This window comes from Sylvia atricapilla, chromosome 18, assembly GCF_009819655.1.
Source record: "Sylvia atricapilla isolate bSylAtr1 chromosome 18, bSylAtr1.pri, whole genome shotgun sequence".
In the NCBI taxonomy this organism is placed as follows: domain Eukaryota; kingdom Metazoa; phylum Chordata; class Aves; order Passeriformes; family Sylviidae; genus Sylvia; species Sylvia atricapilla.
Genome location: NC_089157.1, coordinates 2,195,885 through 2,219,614, shown reverse-complemented (window position 1 = coordinate 2,219,614; position 23,730 = coordinate 2,195,885). Strand labels below are relative to the sequence as shown.

At 49.1% G+C, this 23,730-nt stretch overlaps 4 protein-coding genes across 8 annotated transcripts in view; 3 read left to right on the top strand and 1 right to left on the bottom strand.

The window, feature by feature from the left end:
• GRB2 (growth factor receptor bound protein 2) overlaps positions 1 to 3,377 on the top strand; it is a 52,730-nt gene extending 49,353 nt beyond the window's left edge. Inside the window, exon 6 of the mRNA XM_066331978.1 lies at positions 1,035 to 3,377. Coding sequence (XP_066188075.1) covers positions 1,035 to 1,220 — 186 coding nt within the window. The 3' untranslated portion in view covers positions 1,221 to 3,377. The remainder of the gene's footprint in view (positions 1 to 1,034) is intronic.
• A 1,401-nt stretch (positions 3,378 to 4,778) lies between these two features.
• Positions 4,779 to 17,184, top strand: SLC25A19 (solute carrier family 25 member 19). 5 transcript variants are annotated; one of them, XR_010744984.1, is made up of 8 exons: positions 4,779 to 4,956; positions 5,442 to 5,597; positions 6,308 to 6,478; positions 7,845 to 8,028; positions 9,190 to 9,320; positions 10,509 to 11,020; positions 14,793 to 14,887; positions 17,048 to 17,184. XR_010744984.1 is itself a non-coding variant. In XM_066331973.1 (6 exons), the coding sequence occupies exons 1-6, from the start codon at positions 4,831 to 4,833 to the stop codon at positions 10,707 to 10,709; spliced, it is 969 nt and encodes a 322-aa protein (XP_066188070.1). In that variant the 5' UTR covers positions 4,779 to 4,830; the 3' UTR covers positions 10,710 to 14,212. The 5 variants fall into 5 exon arrangements, 2 of the variants coding, with proteins under 2 accessions (XP_066188070.1, XP_066188071.1); XR_010744985.1 differs by lacking the exon at positions 14,793 to 14,887; XR_010744986.1 differs by lacking the exons at positions 14,793 to 14,887; positions 17,048 to 17,184 and adding an exon at positions 14,262 to 14,631.
• MIF4GD (MIF4G domain containing) lies at positions 17,050 to 19,741 on the top strand. The gene is made up of 5 exons (XM_066331976.1): positions 17,050 to 17,184; positions 17,345 to 17,454; positions 17,749 to 17,904; positions 18,570 to 18,662; positions 18,790 to 19,741. Exons 1-5 carry the CDS (start codon positions 17,103 to 17,105, stop codon positions 19,015 to 19,017), a joined length of 669 nt encoding a protein of 222 aa, XP_066188073.1. The 5' UTR covers positions 17,050 to 17,102; the 3' UTR covers positions 19,018 to 19,741.
• A 177-nt stretch (positions 19,742 to 19,918) lies between these two features.
• Positions 19,919 to 23,724, bottom strand: MRPS7 (mitochondrial ribosomal protein S7). Its single transcript, XM_066331975.1, has 5 exons — positions 23,640 to 23,724; positions 22,926 to 23,117; positions 22,567 to 22,630; positions 21,518 to 21,685; positions 19,919 to 20,642 (listed from the first exon to the last, which is right to left on the bottom strand). Exons 1-5 carry the CDS (start codon positions 23,693 to 23,695, stop codon positions 20,421 to 20,423), a joined length of 702 nt encoding a protein of 233 aa, XP_066188072.1. The 5' UTR covers positions 23,696 to 23,724; the 3' UTR covers positions 19,919 to 20,420.
• Between the last annotated feature and the right edge of the window lie 6 nt (positions 23,725 to 23,730).

The window sequence follows — 23,730 nt, the reverse complement described above, 5'->3', positions numbered from 1 at the left end:
GGTGATCTTAGAAGGTCTTCTTCAGCCTAAACAATTCTGTGATTCTGTCCTGATTTATACCTGATCATAGCCAGAAGTGCAGCCTCAGTATCAAAGCCCTCAGAGGCTTTGATACTGGGCTTTCTTGAAGGGGTGGTTACAGCATATGGAGCATTTCTGGTTTGGGTCTAGCCACTGTGAAAAGAATCCAAAAACGGTTGTGAAGTGCCAGCACAGCAGTTTGTGTATATCCAACTCTTTATTTTGTTCCATTTCCCGAATCAATCAGAGTGTTATATTTCATGTAACTGCATGTTTTGTCAGTTCTGGGTAAATCCTTTTGCTTCCTTGTACAGCATTCTGGTTCTAGCCTGAAAAGAAGGGGTGTGGAATTTGTGCAGCTGTCCAAGTGCCACAGGCAACTTTGTCACAGTTTGTCTGAACTTAACACTTGGCTCTGTACTGCCAGGTCAGAGATAAAGAGAGGATGAGAAAATAGCTGGCTGAAAAGGACAAGCATGAAGAGACCTTCCTGGCCTCATGATTTTAAGACTGCAAATGTATTTTAAATGAACTGATAAATTTTCCATCAGAAAGGAAGACTTGCTGATCAGGCAAAATGTTCTGTGACAGAAGAGTTAAGGAAAATGTGTAAAATGTCAACATGCAGGTTTTAGGGGGAACTTTGTGTAGATCAATATTTGTGCTGTCAATTATGAAAGCAGGACAAGTAAACACCAGTATTACTGTATTGCAATAGAACAGAGATTTACAATAGGCTACAAAGAGTGAAAAATAGTGGAAAAACACCGGAATCATCTGCTGTATTTCAGCTCTTTCACAGAAACGTGACCTTTTTCTGAGGTGTTCTATAGCCTGTCCTTTGCTGTTCTAGCACCTTGATGCAGCTGTCAGGAGCTGACTTGCAGGGAAAGGGAACAGCCCAAATGCTTATTGTTAATGTGCTGTGTAAGACAGCTCCTGCCCGCAGGAGCAGGTGCCTGGAGTGCCGTGGGTGATTCTCACTGTGTGTATGTTTCTCCTTCCCCTTGCAGCAACCAACATACGTTCAGGCCCTGTTTGATTTTGATCCCCAAGAGGAAGGAGAGCTGGGCTTCCATCGTGGAGACTTTATCCAAGTCCTTGACAATTCTGACCCCAACTGGTGGAAGGGAGCGTGCCGCGGACAGACGGGCATGTTCCCGCGCAACTACGTGACCCCAGTGAACCGGAACATCTAGAGATAAATATTAGAGATTATTTAAGGAAACCAGAGAAACAGTAAATACACATACAGAGCCTAACTGCAGCCAGTGACCTAAAAATCACACGGCGGTAAAAACCAGAGTCACCTTTCACCGTGAGGTGATCCTCCTTCCCTCAGTACGGAACTTCAGGGGTGGGGGGGAAGAGTTCAACTTACACACCAAAACTTATCTTAAAGAAAAAAAAAAAAGGAAAATAAAAAAAAAAGGAGAGAGAGAGAAAAAAAAATGAAAATAACAAATTTCCTCAGCTGCTCCTGGGTTATCCCCTGTTATTCACTCTTGTTGCGAACGAGTGTTTTAAGATTACTTAAAGTCTCACCACCACAACTCTTCTTGTTTCCCCCTCCTATGTCCATCAGTGCATGAAGTTTTAATGCCATATTAAGTCCTAGCCATGCAGTTAAAGGAAAAGGGAGAAACTCTGCTGGTATTTTCTCTCTGCAAACGGTCGTCATTTGACATGAAGGGACATGAGAGAAGAACCAAATCCACAGTCCTGCCTTTAAAAAAAAACAAAAATCATCAGTTTCTGCTTTTGCCTTCAACATTCAGCATTTCTTGCCTGGGAAAATGAGGTGTTAATCTAATTTTTACTGTCTCTTCTCCTTTGGCACTTTCTTCTGAAGCTCAGCAGCTTCCAAACAGAGGAAAGGAGAAGAGTTGTGTGGCTTTTTGTTTTATTTTTTATATTTGAGTCACAGAGCTGCTTTGAGAAACTCCAACGTACAACTGAAGTCTATTAATGCTGTGCTGACAGCTTTTTTGTTTTTTCTTAAAGGTGTACGGTTGAGCACATTCTGTAATTTTTTCCATAGTGCCTTCCCCTTGTTTTCTTTTTTATTATTTTTTAAGTTAAAAGGACAGTCCAGAGCTTTTCAGAGGGGTTTTTTTCTGCCTATGTGTAAATAAATACTTTGGGGAAAGGGGGCAAAGGAGGGTGGTTTTATCAATGGACACTTGAGAAAAATCTACAGAGATGGAGCTTTAATCTTCAGATTTGTCTTACTGTTCACTTCCCTTATTCCAAGGAAAATAAAATCAAGGCATTCAAGTGGCAAATTAGGCTGCTCAGAGGTGGAGAGCTGCAACCAGAAGCCTCAAAAGAAGTAAGAGAAAGGGGAAAGTTATGATGAGGGAAAATGAGGAAGAATATTTTGGGGAGGGAGGGTTAAGGGGGGATTTTGAGAAATAATAGCCCTGAGATGTCCTACAAAATGTACATTCCTTTGGTGGAAAACTACATAATGCAGAGAAACCTCAAGAAATAGTGCTTGAAAAAAAAACTTTACGCTCTTAGTGAATGTTTCTACGTGATGCATGTGATCAGCCTGTCTCCTCGGCCTGGATAGGCAGTATTTGCAGTCGTGTTGCTCTTGAGAAGTGGAGTTGGCATCCCTGTTCTCCAGTCTCTCCTCCCTCCTCAGGTCAGTGTTCCTGTTGAAGTAGCTCCCCGCCCGCTCCCATTCACAGCAGGCTGTGTGTGACTGTTCTCCCCATCCTGCACCCCCGGGGCATTTCTGGTGGCCCTGTGCTCCTCACCAGAGCAGTGTGACATTAAATTGGACAGAAGGAAAGCAATCAGCCCGCAGCGCTCTCTGTGCCAATCTTCAGTTGCGTTGTTTTTCCCTTGGTGGCCGTTTGGCTGGATCCCTTCACCCCACCAACACATCCCAACCTGCAGCGGAGATCTCCTCCCACCCTGCCTCAGCACGGGCAATCTTTTGTTGGAGGGTGCCTTTTTTTGTAGTAAGTGTTACAAAAGTTTTAATCCTGAGATGGACTCTGCCTTACACTTTGATTTTCCAGCAAATGAGAGAGCTACCCTGTAGAGTATTACTTTTTCCCCCTCTCCTTGCTAGCTGTCACTCACTTTCTTCCCACTTTGTAAAGTGATTGGAAAAGGAATCTATGGCATTCTACACCTGGACCATTTGATTGTTTCCTTATTTTGGAATTGGTGTATATCATGCAGCCTTGCAGACATATGTCTTGTGTGTGTATATATATTAAAAAAATTTTTCCGTGTTTAAATAAAAAAGGCCTATGTACTTAATCCTTTAACTCTGCAGCAGCATTTGGTAGATAGTAATTAACTGTGAATAATAAATATACAATGAATTCTTCACTTGAGCATCTGTCTGTTATTTCAGTTAACTGACTAAGCTGTGACTGAGCTTGTAGTTCACACCTTTGGAGCCTTTTGCTAAAAGAGGCAGGTGGGTGTTGGGCTGGTGTAAGCACAGCAGCCAGGCTCAGGCTGTTGTGGCTTTGGCTCTGCTCCATCAGGGCCCTGAGATTTTCACTTCTGTTACATAAAGAAGAACAGCTCTGTTGGGCTAACAAGGTGTGGGGGCAGCTCTCTGCAGCTTCTCCTCAGCCTTAGCTAATGCTCAGAAAGTACCTGTGAACGTGAATGTTGTACTCAGTTTTAACATACAATAGGAAAAGGCCTACATGGAAGTTTGGAGTGGGTTTTCAACAGTTGCTCTTAACTATTATGCTTAAATACTCATTATGTCAACGTGGAAATATGTGGATATTCCTACGATTAGTTTGTTTTGTTTTGTTTTGTTTTGTTTTGTTTTGTTTTTTGCCGAAAGTCAGTATGAAAAATTCACAGTGGGGCTTGAAGCGCTTGACTTTTTTTGTAATGCTGTAGCAGAATATGTTGCTCGAAGTGGCGTTTTACTGTATCTCGGATTGCTTAGAAAATCTTGCTTCCCCTGTGCTTTGTCGAGAGGAGGTTTGTTGTCTGTGGTTGTGTAAGGTGGAGGTGGCGGTGGGAGCAGTGCTATGGGCTCACCTTTCCCTCTCACAGCCCTGGGGCCAGAGGAGGGCAACAGCTGGGGAAGAAACTGGATCACAAATGTGATGAGGAGTGGCTGAGGGAGGTGGAGTGTTTAACCTGGAGAAGGGAAGGAGGTCCAGGGATGACCTTTTTGTTCTCTACAACTCCATGATGAGAGGGTGCAGCCAGGTGAGAATCGAGCTCTTCTCCCAGGTAACAAGTGACAGGACATGATCTTAAGCTGCACCGGGGGAACTTTAGACATCAAGAAGAATTTCTTCGTGGAAAGGGTGATGAGACATTAGAATGGGGAGCTGTCACTGCCTGCCCCTGGGGCTAAGTAAAGACACTTGGTGCCGTGGTCCGGCCGACAAGGTGACGCCGGCTCCCCGGTTGGTCTCCCTGGCCTCAGGCGCTGTCCGGTCCCCGCGGTCCGTGGCCTGTGAACGCCCGATCCCGCGTGTGGCGGAACTACCGAGCCCAGCGGCCCCCGCGGCGCGCAGGCGCAGTGCGGAGCCGGCGGCGGCGGGTGAGGCGGCACTGGCGGGAGTCGGCCCGGGGCCGGACACCCCGGTCCCGCCGGGCTCGGCTCGGAGCCGCCTCTGGTGCCGGCCACGGGCGGAGCCGGGAGCCGCGGGGCGGAGGGAGGGGTGCAGAGGGGCGTCTGTGTGTCCCGTGGGGTGAGGAGGGCGTTAGCGGTGAGGAGAGGGCTGCGGGCCTTGGCGTGAGGAGGCTGTGGGGCGGGGGACACTCAGTGCCCCTGTGCCCTGCCCAGGCCGCGGCCAGCCGGCAGCCATGGTGGGCTACGACCCCGAAGCCAAGTGCGTGTCCTCGGCGGAAGCGGCTGCGGCAGGATCAGCGTCTGGCTTGGTCACTCGGGTCCTTGTCAGTCCCTTAGATGTCCTCAAGATCCGCTTTCAGGTACCTCACTCGCGGCGTGCCCGGGGGCAGGGATGAAAGAGCCTGTCAGGAGCAGAGCTGACCGTGTCCTGAGTGAACGGGTCACCGGTGCAGCCAGAGAGCACTAAATCCGCTCGTCAGCCCTCATCTGCTTTGTGTACAGGTTATGCAAAGAAGTAGGGCTATCTTGTGTCCACCACTTCTATTTATACAACTTAACTTGTGTTTCTCAGAGTTCGTTCTCTTTCTGTTTCTGTGAATGACTTCCACTCTCTTGCCTGAATTTCGCCATCATCCCTCCTGCTTATCTTTGTGTTCATGCACGTTTTTATTCTTTTAGAGCCCTTCGTAAAGAACATCCCAGTCAGATCTGAATGTGGTTCTGTGGGAAGATAGAATGTCATCCCTTAGCCTTGGCTGGCTGACAGGGTTCTGAATTCCTCAACTGGACACTTGAACCAGCGTTGAAAGGTGAAATTGAAAATATTTTCTCCCATTTTCTCCAGCTCCAGATTGAGCAGCTCTCCTCCAGAAACCCCAGGGCCAAGTACCATGGCATCTTGCAAGGCGTGCAGCGCATCTTGCGGGAGGAGGGCTGGACAGCCTTCTGGAAGGGCCACGTCCCCGCTCAGTTCCTTTCCATCGGCTACGGAGCTGTTCAGGTGAGGGGACCAGGCATCACCTGGGCACACCGTGTGTACACAGGACACTGCTCTGCTCCCTCAGACCGTCTGTGTTCAGGAGTGGGAAGGTTATGTGGCTGTATAAAGCTGGTGTATAATTCCTAAGTTAATATTCCTGAGCTTGCTGAATAGACTGGAGCACAGCGAGAGCAAACTGAGCTCTGTCTGTATCTGGTGTCATGGATAAGCCCTCTGTACTCCTGACACTTGGCTTACCTGTTCATGCCCCAAGCCTGGGCAGTTTTTTGCTTCTACTCATGCTGTCACCCTAATGGCTTGTTAGGAAAAAATCAGTGAAGCTGATGAGGTGTTTTACACAGCCTTGTTATGCTTAATTTTGTAAATGTTAACAGCTTTAGGAGCAGTAAAGGGTGTGAAAGTGAAAGGGTAAAGGACAGCATATCTTAGACATAGCAAAGACTCTTCTGGATCCACAGAACATTCAAATGAGATTTTCACGATTCTAAATGCAAGAATTAGCAGAAGTGTGGGACACCAGAATATCCCAAGCACTCCCCGGGCTGCTTAGTGATTTTTACACCTTGCAACGTGGGGAGGACTCTTGAAGGAAGTAGAAGGTGGTTACAGGCAGGGAGGGGTGGAGCTGCCGGTGAAATGGGAGAGGAGTGGGAGACCTGTGTGAGTCATAAGGATCGGCTTCCTGACTCGTGCTCTTTTGTTTCTGCAAGTTCATGGCCTTCGAGAGTCTGACAGAACTGGTGCACAACGTCACTTCCTTCAACGCCCGCCACTCCTTGGTGCACTTTGTGTGCGGGGGCCTGGCTGCCTGCACGGCCACGGTCGCCGTCCAGCCTGTGGACACGCTGCGCACCCGCTTTGCTGCCCAGGGCGAGCCAAAGGTGAGGCTGAGCGTTCCGTGTCGTCACCGTGGCAGTAGCTACGTCAGAAGGTGCAGGAGGTTCGAAAGCACATGCAGCATTGTGGGTTAAAATGAAGGAGCAGGTGCTGTTACAGCCAGTGTTTGCACTGTTGCCAAGTTATCCTTCGTGCTGTTGACACAGCTTTCCTAATTGTGTTTGGCTGTTTCTGATCCTGACAGGTGATGCAGAAAGGAGAAACTGTCCTTAACAGGATAACTCAATTTTTGCTTTGGCTGTTGGCTTTTTATAGAGCCCTGGTTGTTGAACATTGCATTTTTGAAACTTTGCACATGCAGAGTCGTGTTTAGATAATGATGGGGATGATACTTGAAACCAGTCACCTTTTGCCTGTGCTTCATGTTCTTATTTACACAAGAATTGGTGTGTGTGCTAACTAGGTCTATAATAATGAGATAGATTTGTATCAGAGCTATTTCTGTATTTGGCCTGCAGTAGAATTACAGTATGTATTATATGAATTGTGTTGCAGGAGTTAAGAATTGTTAAAAGAAAAACAATCATGTCTGTGATGCAGGTGGTCTCAGAACTCAGCTCCATGCTTTGTTTCTTTTAAGTCAAAAGGGCTTAGCAGAGAACACCGAGGGTGTGGAAAATCACCTTGCTCATCACTTTGTGCTGAAAACAGTCACCTGTATTTTGGGCAGTGGGAAATCCCTACACCCATTACTAAGAAGTGTCCTGATGTTGGGAAAGATGAGACAGGAATTGCTTACAAATATGATTGCCTGGCAAGAGATACTAAAAATATAAAACCTGTGAGTGAAATAGAAATGAAAGCTAGCTTTGAGATGCAGCCATGGCAAGCAGGAAGACAGTGAGATGGCTTGGGTGATAGCAAACAAAGGGACACCAAAAGACCCAAGGGTGTAGCCCCCACCAAGGTATCCAGGAAAAGGTAGGTAAGAGAGTAGCCTTTAGAGTTTGGAATACAGAATGATATGGTAATAGGGCAGTTCTCATAGGCTGTATGCAAGGTCTGTAGGTTTTGTATCTCATGCGGTTGGTTACTGTAAATCAGAATATTCAACACAAAAGGAGATATAATGTATTGTAACAAGGACCTCACTCTCTTACCTCACTTACCTGTCTTACCTCTTACCCTGCTCTCTCCCTCTCTCCTTGGGGCATCCCTTCAGCTGAGGCTGGTGGCTGTAGACAGGCCCTTTTACCCACGACCCTTGCAATAAAACCACATGTTCCTAAAGTGTCTCAGGTCTGCAGAGCTCCCTCTCCCTGCCATCCATGGATGCTCCTACATCCTGACCTTTGATTTGCTGTTTTTGAGTTCACTGGAAAGTCACTCAGCCTCTTCCTTGTTGTCCAGATCTACCCCAGCCTTCACCATGCAGTGGTGACCATGTACCAGACAGAAGGGCCTCGGACTTTCTACAGAGGTTTGACCCCCACACTCGTTGCTATCTTCCCATACGCTGGTCTCCAGTTCTTCTTCTACAACATCCTGCAGCAGGTTTCCAAATGGGTGATTCCAGCTGAAGCAAAGAATGGAGGTAGGAACTTGGGACAGTGCAGTCAGGAGAGAAAGAGGATGAATGCTGGTTTGGGTGACTGATGTAAGCTCTATTAGTCTTTTCACATTTTTGATGTAACATCTGAAAAGTATCTCAATTTCCCACCTCTCATTTTTACCCCTGCACAGAAATGCCAAATTAAGTACAGTGGAGTTCACAAACAGCTCCTGTTGTGGAATAACCATGATGGAAGTAGGTGGATGGGAAAGTGAAGTGTCACAGGCCAGGGTGCTCTTTCTGTAACAGTGTCTCATTACTGATACTGTGGGAAGTCACTGCTGCCATAATCTCTCTGCTTCATTAGTGCTGTGGGGACAGGACTCTTCGATTTCCTTAGTAAATCTGCCTGCAGATTCCAGCACAGCTGTTAGGGAAGAGGATTCATTTACTCTAATTTAAAGCTGCCAGGCTCTTGATTTAATGTTTTATGTGGTTTTCTAGCTCCATTGTAAGAGAACCTCACCCTGATGTGACTTGCCACCTTGGCAGTTCTAGATACCTGTGCCTCCTTGAGTGAGAGGGATACAGAAACAGCATGACTTTGTTCCTAAGTGGAATTTCTTCAGCAGAGAAACTAGACTTTTCAATATCATGTCTGCATATTTAATTTTAGGTGACAGAGGCTGATGGTGGTTTTGTGCTCAAGCTCATGTTGGTCAGGAAAAAATGTCTAATACAAAAATAATTTTCTACAAACCTCTGAAATCATCAGGCAGTGTCAGCTTGTGACATTCCAATCCAGAATACATCAGCCTGAGCTGTCAGGAGTGCAAGATTTCCAGTGAAATCTTTTCCCAGGTTTTTACTGGGGGTAGGGCATGAAAACTTCCATCCACTGGCAGCCAGTTGTCTGGTGACTGGGAAGTGGGGTTTTTTGAGCAGAGCAAAACCATAAGTCAGTGTAATGGACCAGGAGGAGCTGGTCCTCTGATGCCAGCAGACATTGCAAGCCTGAAGAAATAGTTTGAGATTCCTTGGCTGAAACCATTGCAGAAGAGGTGATGCAACTTTAAAAGATTTTTTTGACCTTACTTCTTGTGAAAAGTAATTTTTAACTTACTTCTTACGATCTTTAATCAGAATTCCCTGATAATCCTCTTTTTTTCCTCCCTACTATCCCTTTCCCTTTCTGCTTCTCAGCCAGTGTTAAAACCCTTGTCTGTGGCAGCTGTGCTGGAGTCATCAGTAAAAGCCTCACGTACCCTTTGGATGTGGTCAAAAAGCGACTGCAAGTGGGTGGCTTTGAGCATGCTCGGGCAGCCTTTGGGCAGGTGAGAACTGCTGGAAGGGGCAAATTTTCCTGAGTATGGAGCTAGTCCAGTGCACTGGAATGCAGTGACAATCCACCAGTGGTACCTGTTGAGTTCATGTCTGGGTTAGGAGCTCCCAGTGAGCAATTGTCTCATTAAATAATATGACTTTATACATGAACATACTGGGTTTATTTTGTGATAAATCCCAGGAGGGACCTCTCCAACATACCTGTGCTCTGCCTTGTCATCCCTCTCCATCAACTGTGTCTTGGACATGGGGATGAGTCAGGCAGGCAAAGGGATTTTGATTTACTTCACTTTTCTAGTTGCAGCTTCTGGTTTTTCTGATTCAGAACCAAATTACTAGCAGAGAATGACACTGGCTCTGTGCTGTCACCTGGCTGTCAGGCTCCTCTTCTGCAATTAATAGGCATCAAGTGTTCAACATGTGTTTTATGTATGAGAATAGCCTGAAATTCAAAACAAATTAAATATTCTGATGTTCTTTAGCACCATTGTTACCACCTTGAAATATGCTTGAAGACAAATACAGATTTTTCAAGGCTCTTTTTTCCATGAAATGTGGAAATTTTCTCTTTTCCTTAAAATTCTTTGGATCTGAGAAGGAAATCAGTCTGTACCCTAAGAAACTCTGGAATAGGATTTTGATGTCTCAGCCTATTGCATTGGATGCTTTTCCTCTTGCAGTGAGATATAGAATTTGTTCTTAGCATTGATATGTCAGAAGATGTTAAAACTGCACAATGTAACGTGACAACATGCAGACAGCTTAATTTGGAAGCTTCTAAGTGCTGTAGCTGTGTTTTCTTTCTGTCAGAAAACTCAAAATCTTTTCCTTCTTTGACAGTGAAGGGGATAGAAAATAGCAGCTCCATAATCTGAAATAATGACTTCACAAACCTGTGCCATAAATTTAAAGTAATGCTGCTGTTGCATGCAGAGATTTTTCAGCCATGCATTGAATATGTGCATAAACCATTGCTGATACTAAATATCTGTATTTCCTCTATCCTGCTCTTTCTGAACTGTCTCTGAAACTTTCAGTTAGTTATTATATTATCCAGAAAAGCATCTCCAGGCTGCATGTCAAGATAATGTTTCTGTGGTATAGTTTGGGAATCTTTGTGGGTTTTTTCAGTTGTCCTGAAGTTTTCTTGTTTAACCTTGGTGCCATTTCTCTCCCAGGTACGGACGTATGGGGGTCTCCTGGACTGCATGAGGCAGATCATGCAAGAGGAGGGCCCAGGTGGGTTTTTCAAGGGCCTCTCTCCCAGCTTGCTGAAGGCTGCCTTCTCCACCGGCCTCATCTTCTTTTGGTACGAGCTGTTCTGTGGCCTCCTGTGCTCCATGAAGAGCCCAGAGAGCACCAAGAGGAAGGAAGGCTGAAAGGGACATCTGTGGCTGCCTGCTGTTCTCCTCAGGGGGGAGACTGATGGCCCTGCTCTGTCACGAGCATGTTGGAAATGTCAGAGCTCCCAGAGCCCCCAGCCTGTGGGGAATCACCTCCTGGGACCAAGCAGAAGGAGAAGGCGACTGCAGTTCTGCTGGAGACACTGAACAGCTTGGCTGGAAGCTGTTTAACAGAGCACTTTTCTTCTGTCTCCTCTCATATCAATGCACATTTAGTGGGGAGAGGGGGAACCAACAGACCACTCCCTAGCAATGCCTGTGTTCTGGAAAGACACCCAGTAAAGCAGGTGAATCCCTGAGCTCGCCCTGGATCCCAGAGAGGGGATTCTGGCCCAGCCTAGTGCTGCTTAACCAACCAGACACTTCCTAGCACTGCATCTGCACAGCTTTATTGCCTTGCTCTGTGCCTGCTGTTTGCACCAGATTCTTGTCTCGGTGTTGCACAGGTCACTCCGTCCTGCTGGTGTGAAGTCAGGTAAAGCCACATTAGTGTACAGACCCTCAGTTTTTCTTTCCTTTGCTGCCAGCTACTGCTTCTTGGTCACCACTTGCTGGCTGAGCATCCTCTGTTATCTTAAACACAGCATGTTCTCTGATCATGCTGGACCAGACTTGTTCTTCCTTTGACTCCAGTGAGCTTGATTGCATGCTGAATTCCCATTTCTCTACCCGGGTGTCTGGCCATACGTCTCTTAAGGATTTGCAGTGCCTCACTCACACTTTTTACAAGCAAACCTGCATATTAAGAGCCCCACTTGGAGGGGATTCAACGCACAAACCCAATTTTTACTTCAGGGTTCTTTGCTTCAAAGCAGTGAGTAAACAAATGCTGTACAGAGTTAAGAAATAATTATTCTTAGAAGAATTATTTTTAAGTTGAAATAATGAAGGGAAAGTCCTGTGGAAACTAGTAATTTTTTTAATTTTTTTAATCATTATTTATTTAATAGCACCTTTGAATGTATCTAACAAGTATTTCTGTAGTGGCCTCAAAATATTTCACAACCTCATGGTGCTAGCACATGAAAATGTTTTGACAAGATTTGCTGAAGTGAAAGGAATGAACATCAAATGGGAAATGGTTGGCTGAGCGTGGTGTTTCACATGGGTGATTGAATTAGAGATGGAAAAGTGTTTTTCTGAGATTCAAAGGTTTTATGAGTGGTTAAAAAAACCGACAGAATAACTTATCAACAGCTCTGATTTATGTAACAGTGGAAAAGAGGAAAATTACTTTCTTCCTCCTCTGTTATTCTGTGTTTTTTTCAAGCCTAGTAGGGTGTGGCTCCACTGTGTGGAAGGCAGAGTTCCCAGTCCTGCCGTCATCTGCAAGGGGTGGATAAGGCAGAGCACTGCAGTTATTTGGAGGATGGTTTGACTGTTCTTGACACAGAGCTTTTCCCAGCTCTTTTGCAGTATTCAGGGTGTTAATCCCAAATGGTCTGGCCAAATTCCAGCGTGACCAATTCCATTCCGTTGACGCAACTTCTGGCAATTTTGAGCATATCAGCATTGCTCACTTATCCTCAGCTATTGTGAGAGGCTGTTTTTTAAAAAGCAGCTGTTTCACTGGTGGCTGAGGTATCTGGAGAAATTCTTTGCAAGCCCAGGCTGAGTAACTTTGTGTCTGTTTTAGATTTGCGATCTGGGAGTACAAAGTGGCCTACAGGTGACTGAGCTCCATAAAATTAAGTCATTGAGCAGTGTCAGTGTCAGGCAGGAGGCCAATATATGAGTCTTAAAGAGGGAGAGAGAGCTGCATATACTCTAAAAAGGACCATTTTGTTTAGAGCAGAAAATGCAGAAAATGTGGAGTTTCTCCAAATGGAGTTTCTCAACTCTATTGGCATTTTCCTGTGTTCTTTAGGCTCTTCTGAGATATCTCAAAATATTCTTAACTTTTAGCCTTTGTTTATTGTTCACCTGTTGTTCTTGGAAAGACATCATAAGGAGTAATGAACTCAGCCTCATGACATCATTCTGATGGAGAGAAATGTCTCTTTTCAAAACAGACAAAAACAGGTTGGCTTTGTTACTGTCATTTGTTGCTGCTGTGAGGAATGCCGTCATGGTTAGGAGGGACGGGCCAGAGCAGAAAATGTTCGATGCTGACCTAGGCTTCCTTAGGAAATGGAGACTCATCCATCCTGTCTAAACATTGTAGGACTCATCTTCCATTTTTTGTCAAAGAGCTGCTGTTAAACCGCACAAAATAAGGGGACACTGGTTGGGAACTCAGCAGGAAAGAACAGGAAGATCTGTGCTCTGTTAAGATGATATTCCTTGAGGGTGCTGTGGAGGCTGGGGTGATGCTGGCATGGGCAGTTTGGCTGCTCCACAGAGAGGGCAGCACTGGAGAGTATGGAGCAGCTTTTACTCTGGGGTCGTTTTTTCCTCCACTCTGCATTAACTGAGCTTGCCTCCACCCAACAGATGGCAAAGCTGGAGTTTAGGTTGTGCCTGTCTGGCCCAGGCTGTGGAAGAGACATTCCCTGGTCAGAGGCCCTTGGGCTGTGAGTCACAAATGTTACAGGCCCTGGGCCTGTAGGCAGAGGCTTGCAGTAAAAGGGAGAAAGAGGTGACAGCCTCCATAATATTAGGAGCTGCATCCAACAATCTTTTACTCACCTCTGATCAGCAGCATCTGTTCCTCATAGATTTCTCATGTGCACTTTGCTGGGGAAAGCACTGAAAGAGGAATGTTGATTTCTCGGTAGAATCGAGGCTGGATGAAACACTAGGAGGACAGGTCTTATTTCTCATGCTGCTCTTGCAAAACACATGCTGTTAGGAGCTAAATCTCTTAGGATTAGAGGAGCAGGAGATGGGAGAGATCTGTGGTCACCTTGTTCTCTCAGGTGCTGGAACAGATTTGCTCTTGGAAGCTGCGTGCTCCCATTCAGTGTGAAGTGACTCAACATGGCAAATCCCTCGCTGTGAGACGTGGCTGGTTTTGGCCATTGGGATTTCTTTCTAAGCTAATCCTATCACGAGGAATTTGCCTGCAGTTCACCTCACAAGCTGCTCAGCAGTTGCATTTGTTTTCTTCTAGTGCCTTTTACCATGAGAACATCCAAAAGCCTCTTTCTGGGTTGGCGAGGAGTTGTCCTGTGGTTGTTTGCAGCTCCACCACGGCACTGAGCCGGCCTCAGACGCACAAGATCTGCAAGGAACATGCTGCTTCCTGCAGTGCTGGCTGGCTCACCAAGTTCCTAGGACAGTCCCACTGTCCAAATGTTCATCCAGAGCTGCACAGCATCATTTTTGACATAAATGAATGTTTTATGGTTGGGACTGAAATAGATTGTATTTAATTTGGATTTAAGTTTCTCTTGTGATTTAGAAACTGGAATGGTGGCATTTTGCTGTGTTGCTTGAGTGCATCTTCTGCAGCTGCTGTTTCCTGAGAGCACCCAAGCACAACACGCACAGTGTGTGCCTACCTTTAAGACAAAGTACATTAAATATTTTGTTATGCAGTGTCTGGCTGCAGGTTGTTTCTTCTTTTCTTCCTGTTGGACCTTGCAGGAACAACGTGGCCCTCCTGCTGCCTGAAAGGGAGGATAATCAGGGCCCAGAGCATGGGGTAACAGGAGCCGTTTAGACTTCTCATCGCTGGCTTGTGGATGCTCCTCAGCCATAGGCAGACCTGTACCCTCTGTGTTGGGTATCACTGTTGAGGACTGCACCTAAAGGGATCATCCAAGGGGAATTTTTTCAGCCCAGTCCCACTTCTGTGTCCTAGAGGGGCTTTTGGAGCTCTGGTAGCCAGTCCTGAGCCTCACACCCCCGGTGGATGAGGTCAGGCTTTGTTTGTATCCAGCCAGGCCATGCAGTGCAACAGGAAATGTTCCCAAACTGTTCCTTCTGTGCTCCTTCAACCATTCCCTGTTTGAGCAGCCTGCTCAGACCCTGCGGGGTCTGCCCTTGAAATGGTTGAGATTTGAGAGGAAAAATGAAAAGTGCGTTATACTATACTCAGCTCTTGTTGCAGTGTGTTAGTTTAGTGCATCTCCCCTTTCCTGACTTCTTTTTTCTACTCATTTTTATACTGCTTAGCTGCAGCCTGCCCTGGCCCGGAGGGAAGGGCGGAATTCACGCCGTTCTCGCCCGTCGAGCGCCGGGACAGCCCCGCGGGGGACCGGGGCAGAGCGGTGAGTGCTGCCCGCGACCCACCGCGGGGTGGGGGAGTCGGAAAAGCAGCGGCCGCGCCCGGGCGGGTGGCGGGGGGCAGCCGGCCGTGCCTGGGAGAGCCCGGGAGCGTCCCGAGGAGCGGCCGGCCGTTCCCGGCGCTCAGCCCGCCGTGCCCCGGCGCTCGCAGGCGGTGGCGCTGCCGCAGCTGCCGCCGCTCTCCCGCCCGGCCCGGCCCGGCCCGGCCCTCCCCCGGCTCGGGCGAGGAAATGACCTAAGAGGAAACCTGGGCCGTGCCGAGAGGGCGCCGGGCTCGGGAGGTGCCGGCGATGTCCCGGCGGCCGGAGGACACAGCGGGGGCGGCCGGCAGGTCGGTGGGGCTGCCCCCGGCTCCCCGGGGCGGCGCGGGGGCTGCTTTCCCCGGGATCCGCCTCTTCCTCCGGCCGGCGGCCTGTGCCCGCCGCGGGGCTGGAGCGACCGGAGGCGGCGGCAGGGTTCTGGGGGCTCCGGGGGTCGCGCTGCCCCGGGCCAGAGGCGGCTCGGCGCTGGGGGTTCCGCTTGCGGCTCGGTGCGGATGGGATAGGGCTTCCGGAGTAGACCCCTGGGGTAGACACTATGGGGTGGCAGAGGAGATTCTCTGCTCTTCTCCCTCTCCTTGTCAGGACTTGTCCAGCCCATACTGCCAGGTGTGACCCTGCAGGCACCTGGAGGATCACCGGCAGATTGAGGGTGCTGACCCCAGCCGTGTGTCAGCCCCCGGGACGGCTCGTCCAGCAGGGGCCCGTGGCAGAGGGGCAGTCGGTACCTCATGTCACCCGCTGCCACCAGCCCTTCCGATAAGGCGGTGCTGACAGGAGGGGCTCTAGTGCAGGTGCGACGTGGCTGGCTCGGTGTTCACACGCTGGGGGTTGCTCTGGGCACTTATTTGGCACAGCAGTTGAAAGCAGCCGTGGAAGGGAAGCTCCGGGAGAGGGGCCGGGCGGCGGCACCGCCGTGTGTGTGTGTGTGAGTGAGTGCTGCGCTGCGTGAGGCGCTGTGCTCTCGCCAGTTTCCTGCCGTGTGGAGATGCTGCCGGTGGGACACGGGGCCGCTGGTGATCTCGGGCTGCTCCACTGGCAGTGCAGCATGGCACAAGTGCAGATGCAGGGAGAGAAGAGGTCGGCTAGGAAGGTGTTTGCCAGCCAGCCATGGCACGGAGGGCTGCTTGTGAATCCACGTGGGAAAGAAATCTCTGTGCCAGTCCCAGGGTAGGCGAGAGCTTCGGCTGCGAGAGCAGCGTCGGCAGGTGGTCACCCCCATGGAGCTGCTCTTTGTTCTAAGTTACTGTTGTGCTCTATGCGAGGGGACTGCCCACAGTACCTGTCCCGTGCCCCTAAAGGCTTTTGGGCTTTGATCTGGTAGGGACCTGTTTGCAGAGAGGAGTGAGTAATGGCCGAGGAATTTCGACGAGCTGGCAAAACTCATCTGGCCGATTGCCTTCTCCTGTTTGTGCTGCCGGTCTGGACAGCCCTGCATTTCCATCCAGCAGATCCTGTGAGAGTCAAAGCAAGCCTTTCCTCTTCCGTGTGCCGTGGGTACCCTCTTGCTGTCTTCAATCATGAAGCAGAAAAAAATCAATCTAGAGATTAGTTAGGAGCATTGAGGGTGCTGCAGGGCAGTGCTTGACTGCAGAGGGATGAGAGAGATGGGAGCTGTTGCTGTTGGGAATTGAGTTTGCTGCGTTGCACTGGGAGCTGAGGAAGCCTGGCTCTGGTGCAGGAGAGGTGCTCTGGTGAGCATGTGTTGGATGATTTTGTAATGGCTTTGATTCCTCATAGATTTTTTGTATGAAAGTTGCTGAATTGGTATTTAAAAGGAAGCCTTCCTGTGATACAGCCACATATATTTTGAGTATATTTTGGATCTGCTTTGCCTGTAACATGTTTTTCATATCAGAAAAATATAAAGGCTCTGAAGATGAAGTTCTGTCATCAGCTGGTAGGAGACAGAGCTTTAAAAGATGTGGGAATGAGGATTTGCATAGATCTAAGGGTGGAGTTGGTGACCTAATAAAAGAGGAGTTTCCTTGGGGTGGGGAGCTGTCAGAAAACAGCCTGTGCTTCAGTGCTACCTGGGATGTGCCAAATGGCAAATGGGTAAAGGTTGGCCTCTGTCCAACTAAGCTCTGTGTGCTCCTTCCCCAGGGACTGTCACTAGCTCATCCATTGCCCCGACTCGTGCCCTTGGAGGAAACCAGTCATGGGAGAAACTGGCAAAGAAGAGTACAGAATACAGTCCTTTGACTCCGAGACTCAGAAGCTGCTGAAAACAGCCCTCAAAGGTCAGCAGGTTTTTTTGAGCTCCTGTGCCACGCACAGTTTCTGCACCATTTAATGTGACTGTACTGGACCCTGTACAGACCTTGGTTGCTTTCCAGGGTGCCTCAAAGCAATCAGGGGCCAAAGAGCGCTGGGTCCTGACAGTATTTCTCTTCTCTGCAGACCCCAGTAATGTGGACCTGGAGAAAGTGGCCAACATTATAGTGGACCAGTCCCTCAAAGACTGCGTGTTCAGCAAGGAGGCTGGGCGCATTTGCTACACCATCATTCAGGTGAGAGCTCGTGTCTGGACAGTGGCACACCTGGGCTGTTGTGTGCCTTGGCCCTGGGCTGGGCCAGGAAGGGCTTTGCCCCAGTCACAGGATCTGACCCCTCACCCATCTCTCCTCTCCTGCCACATGCCCCGTGCAGTGGCAGCATCCAGAAGCAGTGGGCCAGCACAGACAGCAAGTTGCAGCTTTTCTTCCTCTCTGGGAATCACAGGAGGGGATCTTTGTGATACTGGATCCCCCTGCCCCTCTGACACCCTTGTTTCATCCTTTCCTCCTGTTTTTGTGGGCTTCTAGGCAGAGAGTAAACAGGTTGGCCAGAGCATCTTCCGGAGGAGCCTGCTGAACCGGCTGCAGCAGGAGTACAAGGACAGGGAGGAGCTGCGCACCCGCTCACTCCAGGCCTGGATCTGCTACGTCACCTTCATCTGCAACATCTTTGACTACCTGAGGGTGAGGAGCTGGAGCAGGAGCAGCCAGCTGCTGCTGCCTGGAGGGCCAGAAGGGCCTAGACATCCCAGGATACCAGAGCAGGGGTGTTGGGTGGGTGTTGTACAGAGCCCCAGGGCCATGGGGGCCAGAGCTGGTTCTTAGCACAAGGATGCTGACAGGGCTGGTGCTACCTACAGGCTTGGAGAGGCAGAGGAAGTCTTCAGGAACAATCATAGCGTCTCAGCTTCCTCATTTGGTACCTGCTGCTTGAAATCCCCTGATTTGCCTGCTCCCAGACGTCCCAGATTGGACTGGTTTAGTTGCTGTGGGGTTTGCTGATGCAGTTTGGCTTCAGGCCTTTGTGCAGTGTGTGAAATTTGAATTCCTTCTTAGAGTAGATGTAAAAATGATGCAAGTAGAGCTGCAGGCAGGAAAAATACTGTTGGAACAAGTGTATTTCCCATGACTACCTGCTTAGATTTAAAAATAGACTTTTTTATGTCATTTGTTCAGCTCCTCTGGTTCCTGGAGACTCAAATGTCTGATCTCTGATGCAAATCCCACTAATACAGCACAACTAAATCCTGCTCCCTTCCTCTTTTGGAGAGCAGCAAGGGAATAACTATTTAAAATAGCTGCAGACTCCCTTCTGGCCCCAGGCTGACAATGCTCCACTCTCCTTGCAGGTGAACAACATGCCCATGATGGCTCTGGTGAACCCTGTGTATGACTGCCTGTTCCGACTGGCACAGCCCGACAGCCTGCAGAAGGAGGAGGAGGTGAGTGCAGGGAAGAGCTGCTGATGTTCCTGTTGTCCTGCCAGGGACTTGTAGAAAGCCCAGCCTGGGGGGGTGCAGAAGAGCCTCCAATTGTTTTGTGCTCAGCCATCTGCTCTTCCTTCTGAAGGTGGACTGCTTGGTCCTGCAGCTCCACCGCATTGGTGAGCAGCTGGAGAAGATGAATTCCCAGCGGATGGACGAGCTCTTCTCCCTCCTTCGAGATGGCTTCCTTCTGCAGGAGGGGCTCAGCTCCCTGTCCCAGCTCCTGCTCTTGGAGATCATCGAGTTCCGAGCTGCTGACTGGAAGATGACAGATGCTGCCCAGAAATATTATTACAGTGAAGTGACGGATTAACCTCCCGTGGCAGAGGAGTTCCCAGCACCTTCACCAGCAAGCTTCGTACCAAGTTGGAATTTTTCACATTAATTTTCTAGCACTTCCTTTAAATAGGATTTATACTGGCTAGAGCCTCTTTGCACCTACTGTTAGATGCAGCTGGTGCTGGTCTGACTTAGGGGAGGTTCAGGGTGGTGGGAATGGCACATTTCACCCAGCAAGTTCTCCCACTGACTTTGTCTTAATACTGGGCTGCTGCCAGCAAAGGGCTTGGGAGGCTTCTAGCTCACACCAGCGTTTTCTGTGAGTGTTAAGGAAAGCACAGTTTAGGCTGAGAACATTTTGCTTCACCCCAAAGTCAGCAGAGCTGTGGGAGGCAGCAGGGAAATCTCCCAGCTCAGGTTGTACCTGGTTCTCTGGGACAGGTCACAGAACACACTGTGGCCTCACAAACAGCTCAACCAAGTGCTTTTTTTCCCAGACTCCTTCCAGCATGCTAGCTGCACCTGCATGTACATAGCCTCTCCCACAGCCAGTAATATCTGCCACGGGGCAGACTGTGACAGGAGAGGTCCCTGAGCACATGTAGGAATGGGTTTTATAGGTTTTATACAATAACTGTCCCTTTTTTCAGAATTTTCCAAGTTTCAGCTATGATATATTTCTTACAAGCATGGGAGAGGAAGAAAGAAAACAAAATAGTTTATTGAAGGATTTTTTTCTAATAAAAGTTTTCAACTAATGTGTGTCCTGCTTTCTCCCTGCACAGCTGCCGAGCTCTGAGCAATACTGAAGGGTTTCTCCTGACTGAAGCCCTAAAGCTGTAATACCTCAGTGTCTGCTCCAGTCTAGGGCCTCAGGGCTTTACACAACCAGGGTAGCTGGAGCAACAGAGATAAAGGTCTGGAATCAGGAAAGCTTTCCCATAAAACTGGTTTTATTTTTCAAAATTCCCATTGAATCTGTGCAGACCATGTTGCTGATGACCAAAACCAAAAATCAAAAAGGGCCTTTTACTGCCTGTTGTACCAATCCCTGTGGAAGAGGATCCAGCTCTGCTCTTAGCTCTGCAGCAAAAAACATTGCTGATTCGAGGAGCAGAGAGACTTTCACATCCCCAGGAAACAGGTAAGTGAAAGATGGCTTTGTTTAGCATTGCTGTAAGAAAAACATCTAAGGCTTGTCTTCACAGGGAAGTGATTATGAAACAACTGGAGCAGCCCTGCTGGAGCTAGTAACTCAGATTCTCCCTTCCCCCATCCAAACAAGCACAAAGAAAAAGAACCTCGTGGGGATTGTGTGAGCTTTCCCTGGTTGGATCAGAAGCTGCCTGCAAGGGATATTCCACCTTTCCCTCTCCCAGGCTGGCAGCCCTGGGGCCCTGCTCTCCAGGCTGTAGCAGCGTGTCCCACGCAGGGTCCCTACCACCAGCGGAAGTGGGCATATGCCCGGTTGGCCTCTGCCATCTTGTGCAGGATGTGCTTCTTCTTGACGACGGGCCCCTCGTTGTTGAAGGCCAGGAGCAGCTCCTGGGAAAGCTTCTCTGGCATCATCGTCCGGCGGTGCTTGTTCTCCCTGCACTCGGTGATCAACCACTTCATGGCCAGGAAGCGCTTCCGATTGTCTGTCAGCGGGACAGGCACCTGGGAAAGGGTTAAACCAGGGCAGTTGTCAGCAGCTTGCTCCTCCCCAGCAGCCACACGGCACCAGCTGGCACCTGCAGATGTTCACTGTGCTGCTCTCTGCAGCAGGACAGGCTCCCGACAGCTGAGCCCTGCCACTTCTCCTGCTCTGTCCATTGAACTGGCCACTGCTACCAAAATGGAAACTCTGGCCTGTTTGGGAGCTGGGCCCAGGCTGGATTGAGTTAGCTGAGATGGGAGATGGTCACTCCATCTCTGCACTGAATATAGAGAAGTCACAGAATCACAGCATGGTTTGAGTCAGAAGGGACCTTAAAGATCATCTCATTCTTAATGCCTCCGTATCTCACCATATCTCACCTCTCCTTCAGGCCCCGAGGGTTGTAGAGCCCATACTCAAGAGACAGGTTTTGTTTGTGTTTTAAATATCCCACTGGATCTAGGTGACCCATTTTGCTATGCTGACCTGCCCCAGGGGTTTGGGACCTCTCCAAGCAACACTGTGCAGTGAAAAGGGTGGGACTGGTAGTCCAAGGACTACCAATTCTTTTGCTGCTGATCTCTGTCTCTTTGGAAAATACTTGCTGTGTATTTCTCCTCACATCTAGTCAGAGAACCAGAGACTGCTACTGATTAATGGCTGGACTTGACTGATCTTAGAAGTCTTTTCCAACCTTAGTGATCCTGCGACAAGGGAAGCACAATACTCAGAGATGGGGATCCTGATTTTGGACAGTTTCTAGGTGCTGTTTTATTCCAGATTGCAAAGTGGCTATTTCCAAGGAGAGATGATCTTGAACTGATGGAGTGGAAACCAGTTCATCTGCCTCCCTAGCTAATCTCCCAACCAGATGTGCTCCCAGCCCCTCTTTCACCTGGTAGGTTTTCCCTCCTCTGGTGATGTTGCTGAGCCCAATGATGGGCTGGCAGTTCTTGAGAGCCTGGTGGAAAATGACGTAGGGGTTGCATTCAATTGTCTCCTTCTCATTTTCTGGAGCTTTGTGGTACTTCTCCAGCTGCTTCCTTTTAATGGCCTCCAGAGTCTTGGAAGAAAGGCAAGAAATAAGATATAGAGAGCAGATGGATTCTCGCACTCCATGAGGTTACATCACTTTGACAGGCACGCCATTTTCACCTGAGCAGCTGATCCTCTGGCCCCAGAGGCAAAAGACCCATTCTTAAATTCTTTAAGTCAAGTTTTACTTCACCCTCTTCCAGCTCTTCAGTCTCTTTTATCAGTCATTGCATTTCAGATGAGGGGGATGAGGAGCACAAACCTTGGCCAGAAGGCAGGAAAGGGCAGGGACAAAGCGGAGCCAGGACTAGGGCTCTGTGCAGTGAGCACTCTCTCCTGCAAAGCCTGGGCTCCAGAGCCCCTGTGCTTTTCTGTAACAAGGTATCAGCAGTTAATTGGGAACATTTGGGCAAAATGTGTTCCCATTTCAAGGGTGGAACAGACTAGATGAGACCACCAGTTGCTAGGGGTCAGAGCAGGCTCAAAGCTGTGTCATGTAGGTGACACATCTGAGGGACTTCAAGGGCAAGTTATACAGAGGGTAAGGCCTGACAGAGAGCTGCAAAGATGATCTTTAGTAAAAATTATGCTTTTTAAGGGTGTTCTCTGGGTTTATGCATTACAAAAGGACACAGGGATACTGAAGGAGGGAAAGAGGAAGTTCTCCATGAAGCTGGCACCTGCTGGTCTGTAAGGTAACAAGGCTGGGGCAATGTACATTTTATCAAACAAATCATGGTTTATCAGAGCAATCATGCTCTGAGCAACGTGGGGCAGAGCAAAACACATCAGGACCACAGAGATGGACAAGCCGAGTTCTGGTAACTCCCAATTTCAGTGGGTTTGACATCCCAGCCTTCCATTTTGTCTAGTTTTAACATAACAGTAATAAGAAACATGACTTCTTACCTGAGACATGAGGCTTCTGGCCAGCACTTTATTTCCACTCATCATCATCATATTGATGAATTTACTGTAAACACAAAATCAGATAGGATCTGATATGAATTCTGATTTTATCACCCACAGAAATAAGCCCCCTACCCCCATCCCTTTGTGTTGTTCCTGTGGTTAAGCGTGGGTACACATCTGCTATAATTATCTCTAATCGCTGCAGGACAATGGACTCATTGATAGGAAAAGATTAACTCAGAATATAGGGATTGTGCTGTAACAAAAGGCAATGTGCAGCCAGCAGGTGAAGGTAGAGGAGGGCAGCACAACTTCAGGCATTTTTGGAGAGAGGAGGAGATGCTGCTTTCTCTGACCTGATCATGGGGTCGCTGAACACGGAACTGGAGAGAGTGGGAGGAGCAGCTTTGATGGGTCGAACAGCCTTAAGCTCCATTTGTTCCTTTTCCTCCTCAGTCAGCTCCTCTAAAGGTTTCTGATACGATTCCGTTTTCACTTCTGGCTCCAGGTAGCTGGGGTTGTAGCGGCTCCATCTCACCGGCATTAACCTGCAAGGAACAAGGGAAGCGGGGCTGTCACCCAGTGCACGTGCTGTGACAGGGACGCAGACAGATAGTGACCGATGTGAACACGCCGCAGAAGGACATGCCAGACGTGAGAGGCATCACGGGGCCGTGGGGCGAGGAGCTCAATGCGGGATTCTATCCCTTTTTTCACTGTTCCTGTGGCCAGGCATTGGAAGCGGCTGCGCAGGGGGACGGTGGAGTCCCCGTCCCTGGAGCTGTTCAAGAGGCGTCTGCACCTGGCGCTAGGTGATGTGATTTAGGAATTAGAATTGCAGTAGTGCGCGCACGGTCGGACTGGATGACCTTAAAGGTCTCTTTCAACCTTGATAGTCCTACGCCTGTATGAGCCCGGCATACAGTGTGTGTGTGCCCCCTGTGCGGCGCACACCGTCCCCGGCCCCGCCGTGTGCTCCCGCCGAGCCGCCCCGCGGCCTCCCCCCGTGCTGCCCGTGTTTCCGCGGTGGGGCACAGCCCCGGGAGCCCCCCGGCCCTCCCGCCGCTCACCGAGGCAGCCAGGCCCGCAACCGCCGGCCCAACCCCGCCGCGCTGGGCGCCGCCATCTTCCCTGCGCGCGCCGCCGCGCGGGGCGGGGCCA

What these genes read in the sequence shown, in the direction of transcription:
- MRPS7 (XM_066331975.1), bottom strand. Translation starts at nt 23,695, where the DNA reads ATGGCGGCGCCCAGCGCGGCGGGGTTGGGCCGGCGGTTGCGGGCCTGG. An exon ending in TTGCGGGCCTGGCTGCCTCG is followed by an intron (nt 23,118 to 23,639) that starts GTGAGCGGCGGG and finishes TGTTCCTTGCAG; the next exon opens with GTTAATGCCGGTGAGATGGA. An exon ending in TTCAGCGACCCCATGATCAG is followed by an intron (nt 22,631 to 22,925) that starts GTCAGAGAAAGC and finishes TTGTGTTTACAG; the next exon opens with TAAATTCATCAATATGATGA.
- MIF4GD (XM_066331976.1), top strand. Translation starts at nt 17,103, where the DNA reads ATGGGAGAAACTGGCAAAGAAGAGTACAGAATACAGTCCTTTGACTCC. An exon ending in TTTGCTACACCATCATTCAG is followed by an intron (nt 17,455 to 17,748) that starts GTGAGAGCTCGT and finishes GTGGGCTTCTAG; the next exon opens with GCAGAGAGTAAACAGGTTGG. An exon ending in ACATCTTTGACTACCTGAGG is followed by an intron (nt 17,905 to 18,569) that starts GTGAGGAGCTGG and finishes CTCTCCTTGCAG; the next exon opens with GTGAACAACATGCCCATGAT.
- SLC25A19 (XM_066331973.1), top strand. Translation starts at nt 4,831, where the DNA reads ATGGTGGGCTACGACCCCGAAGCCAAGTGCGTGTCCTCGGCGGAAGCG. An exon ending in TCGGCTACGGAGCTGTTCAG is followed by an intron (nt 5,598 to 6,307) that starts GTGAGGGGACCA and finishes TGTTTCTGCAAG; the next exon opens with TTCATGGCCTTCGAGAGTCT. An exon ending in CTGCCCAGGGCGAGCCAAAG is followed by an intron (nt 6,479 to 7,844) that starts GTGAGGCTGAGC and finishes CTTGTTGTCCAG; the next exon opens with ATCTACCCCAGCCTTCACCA.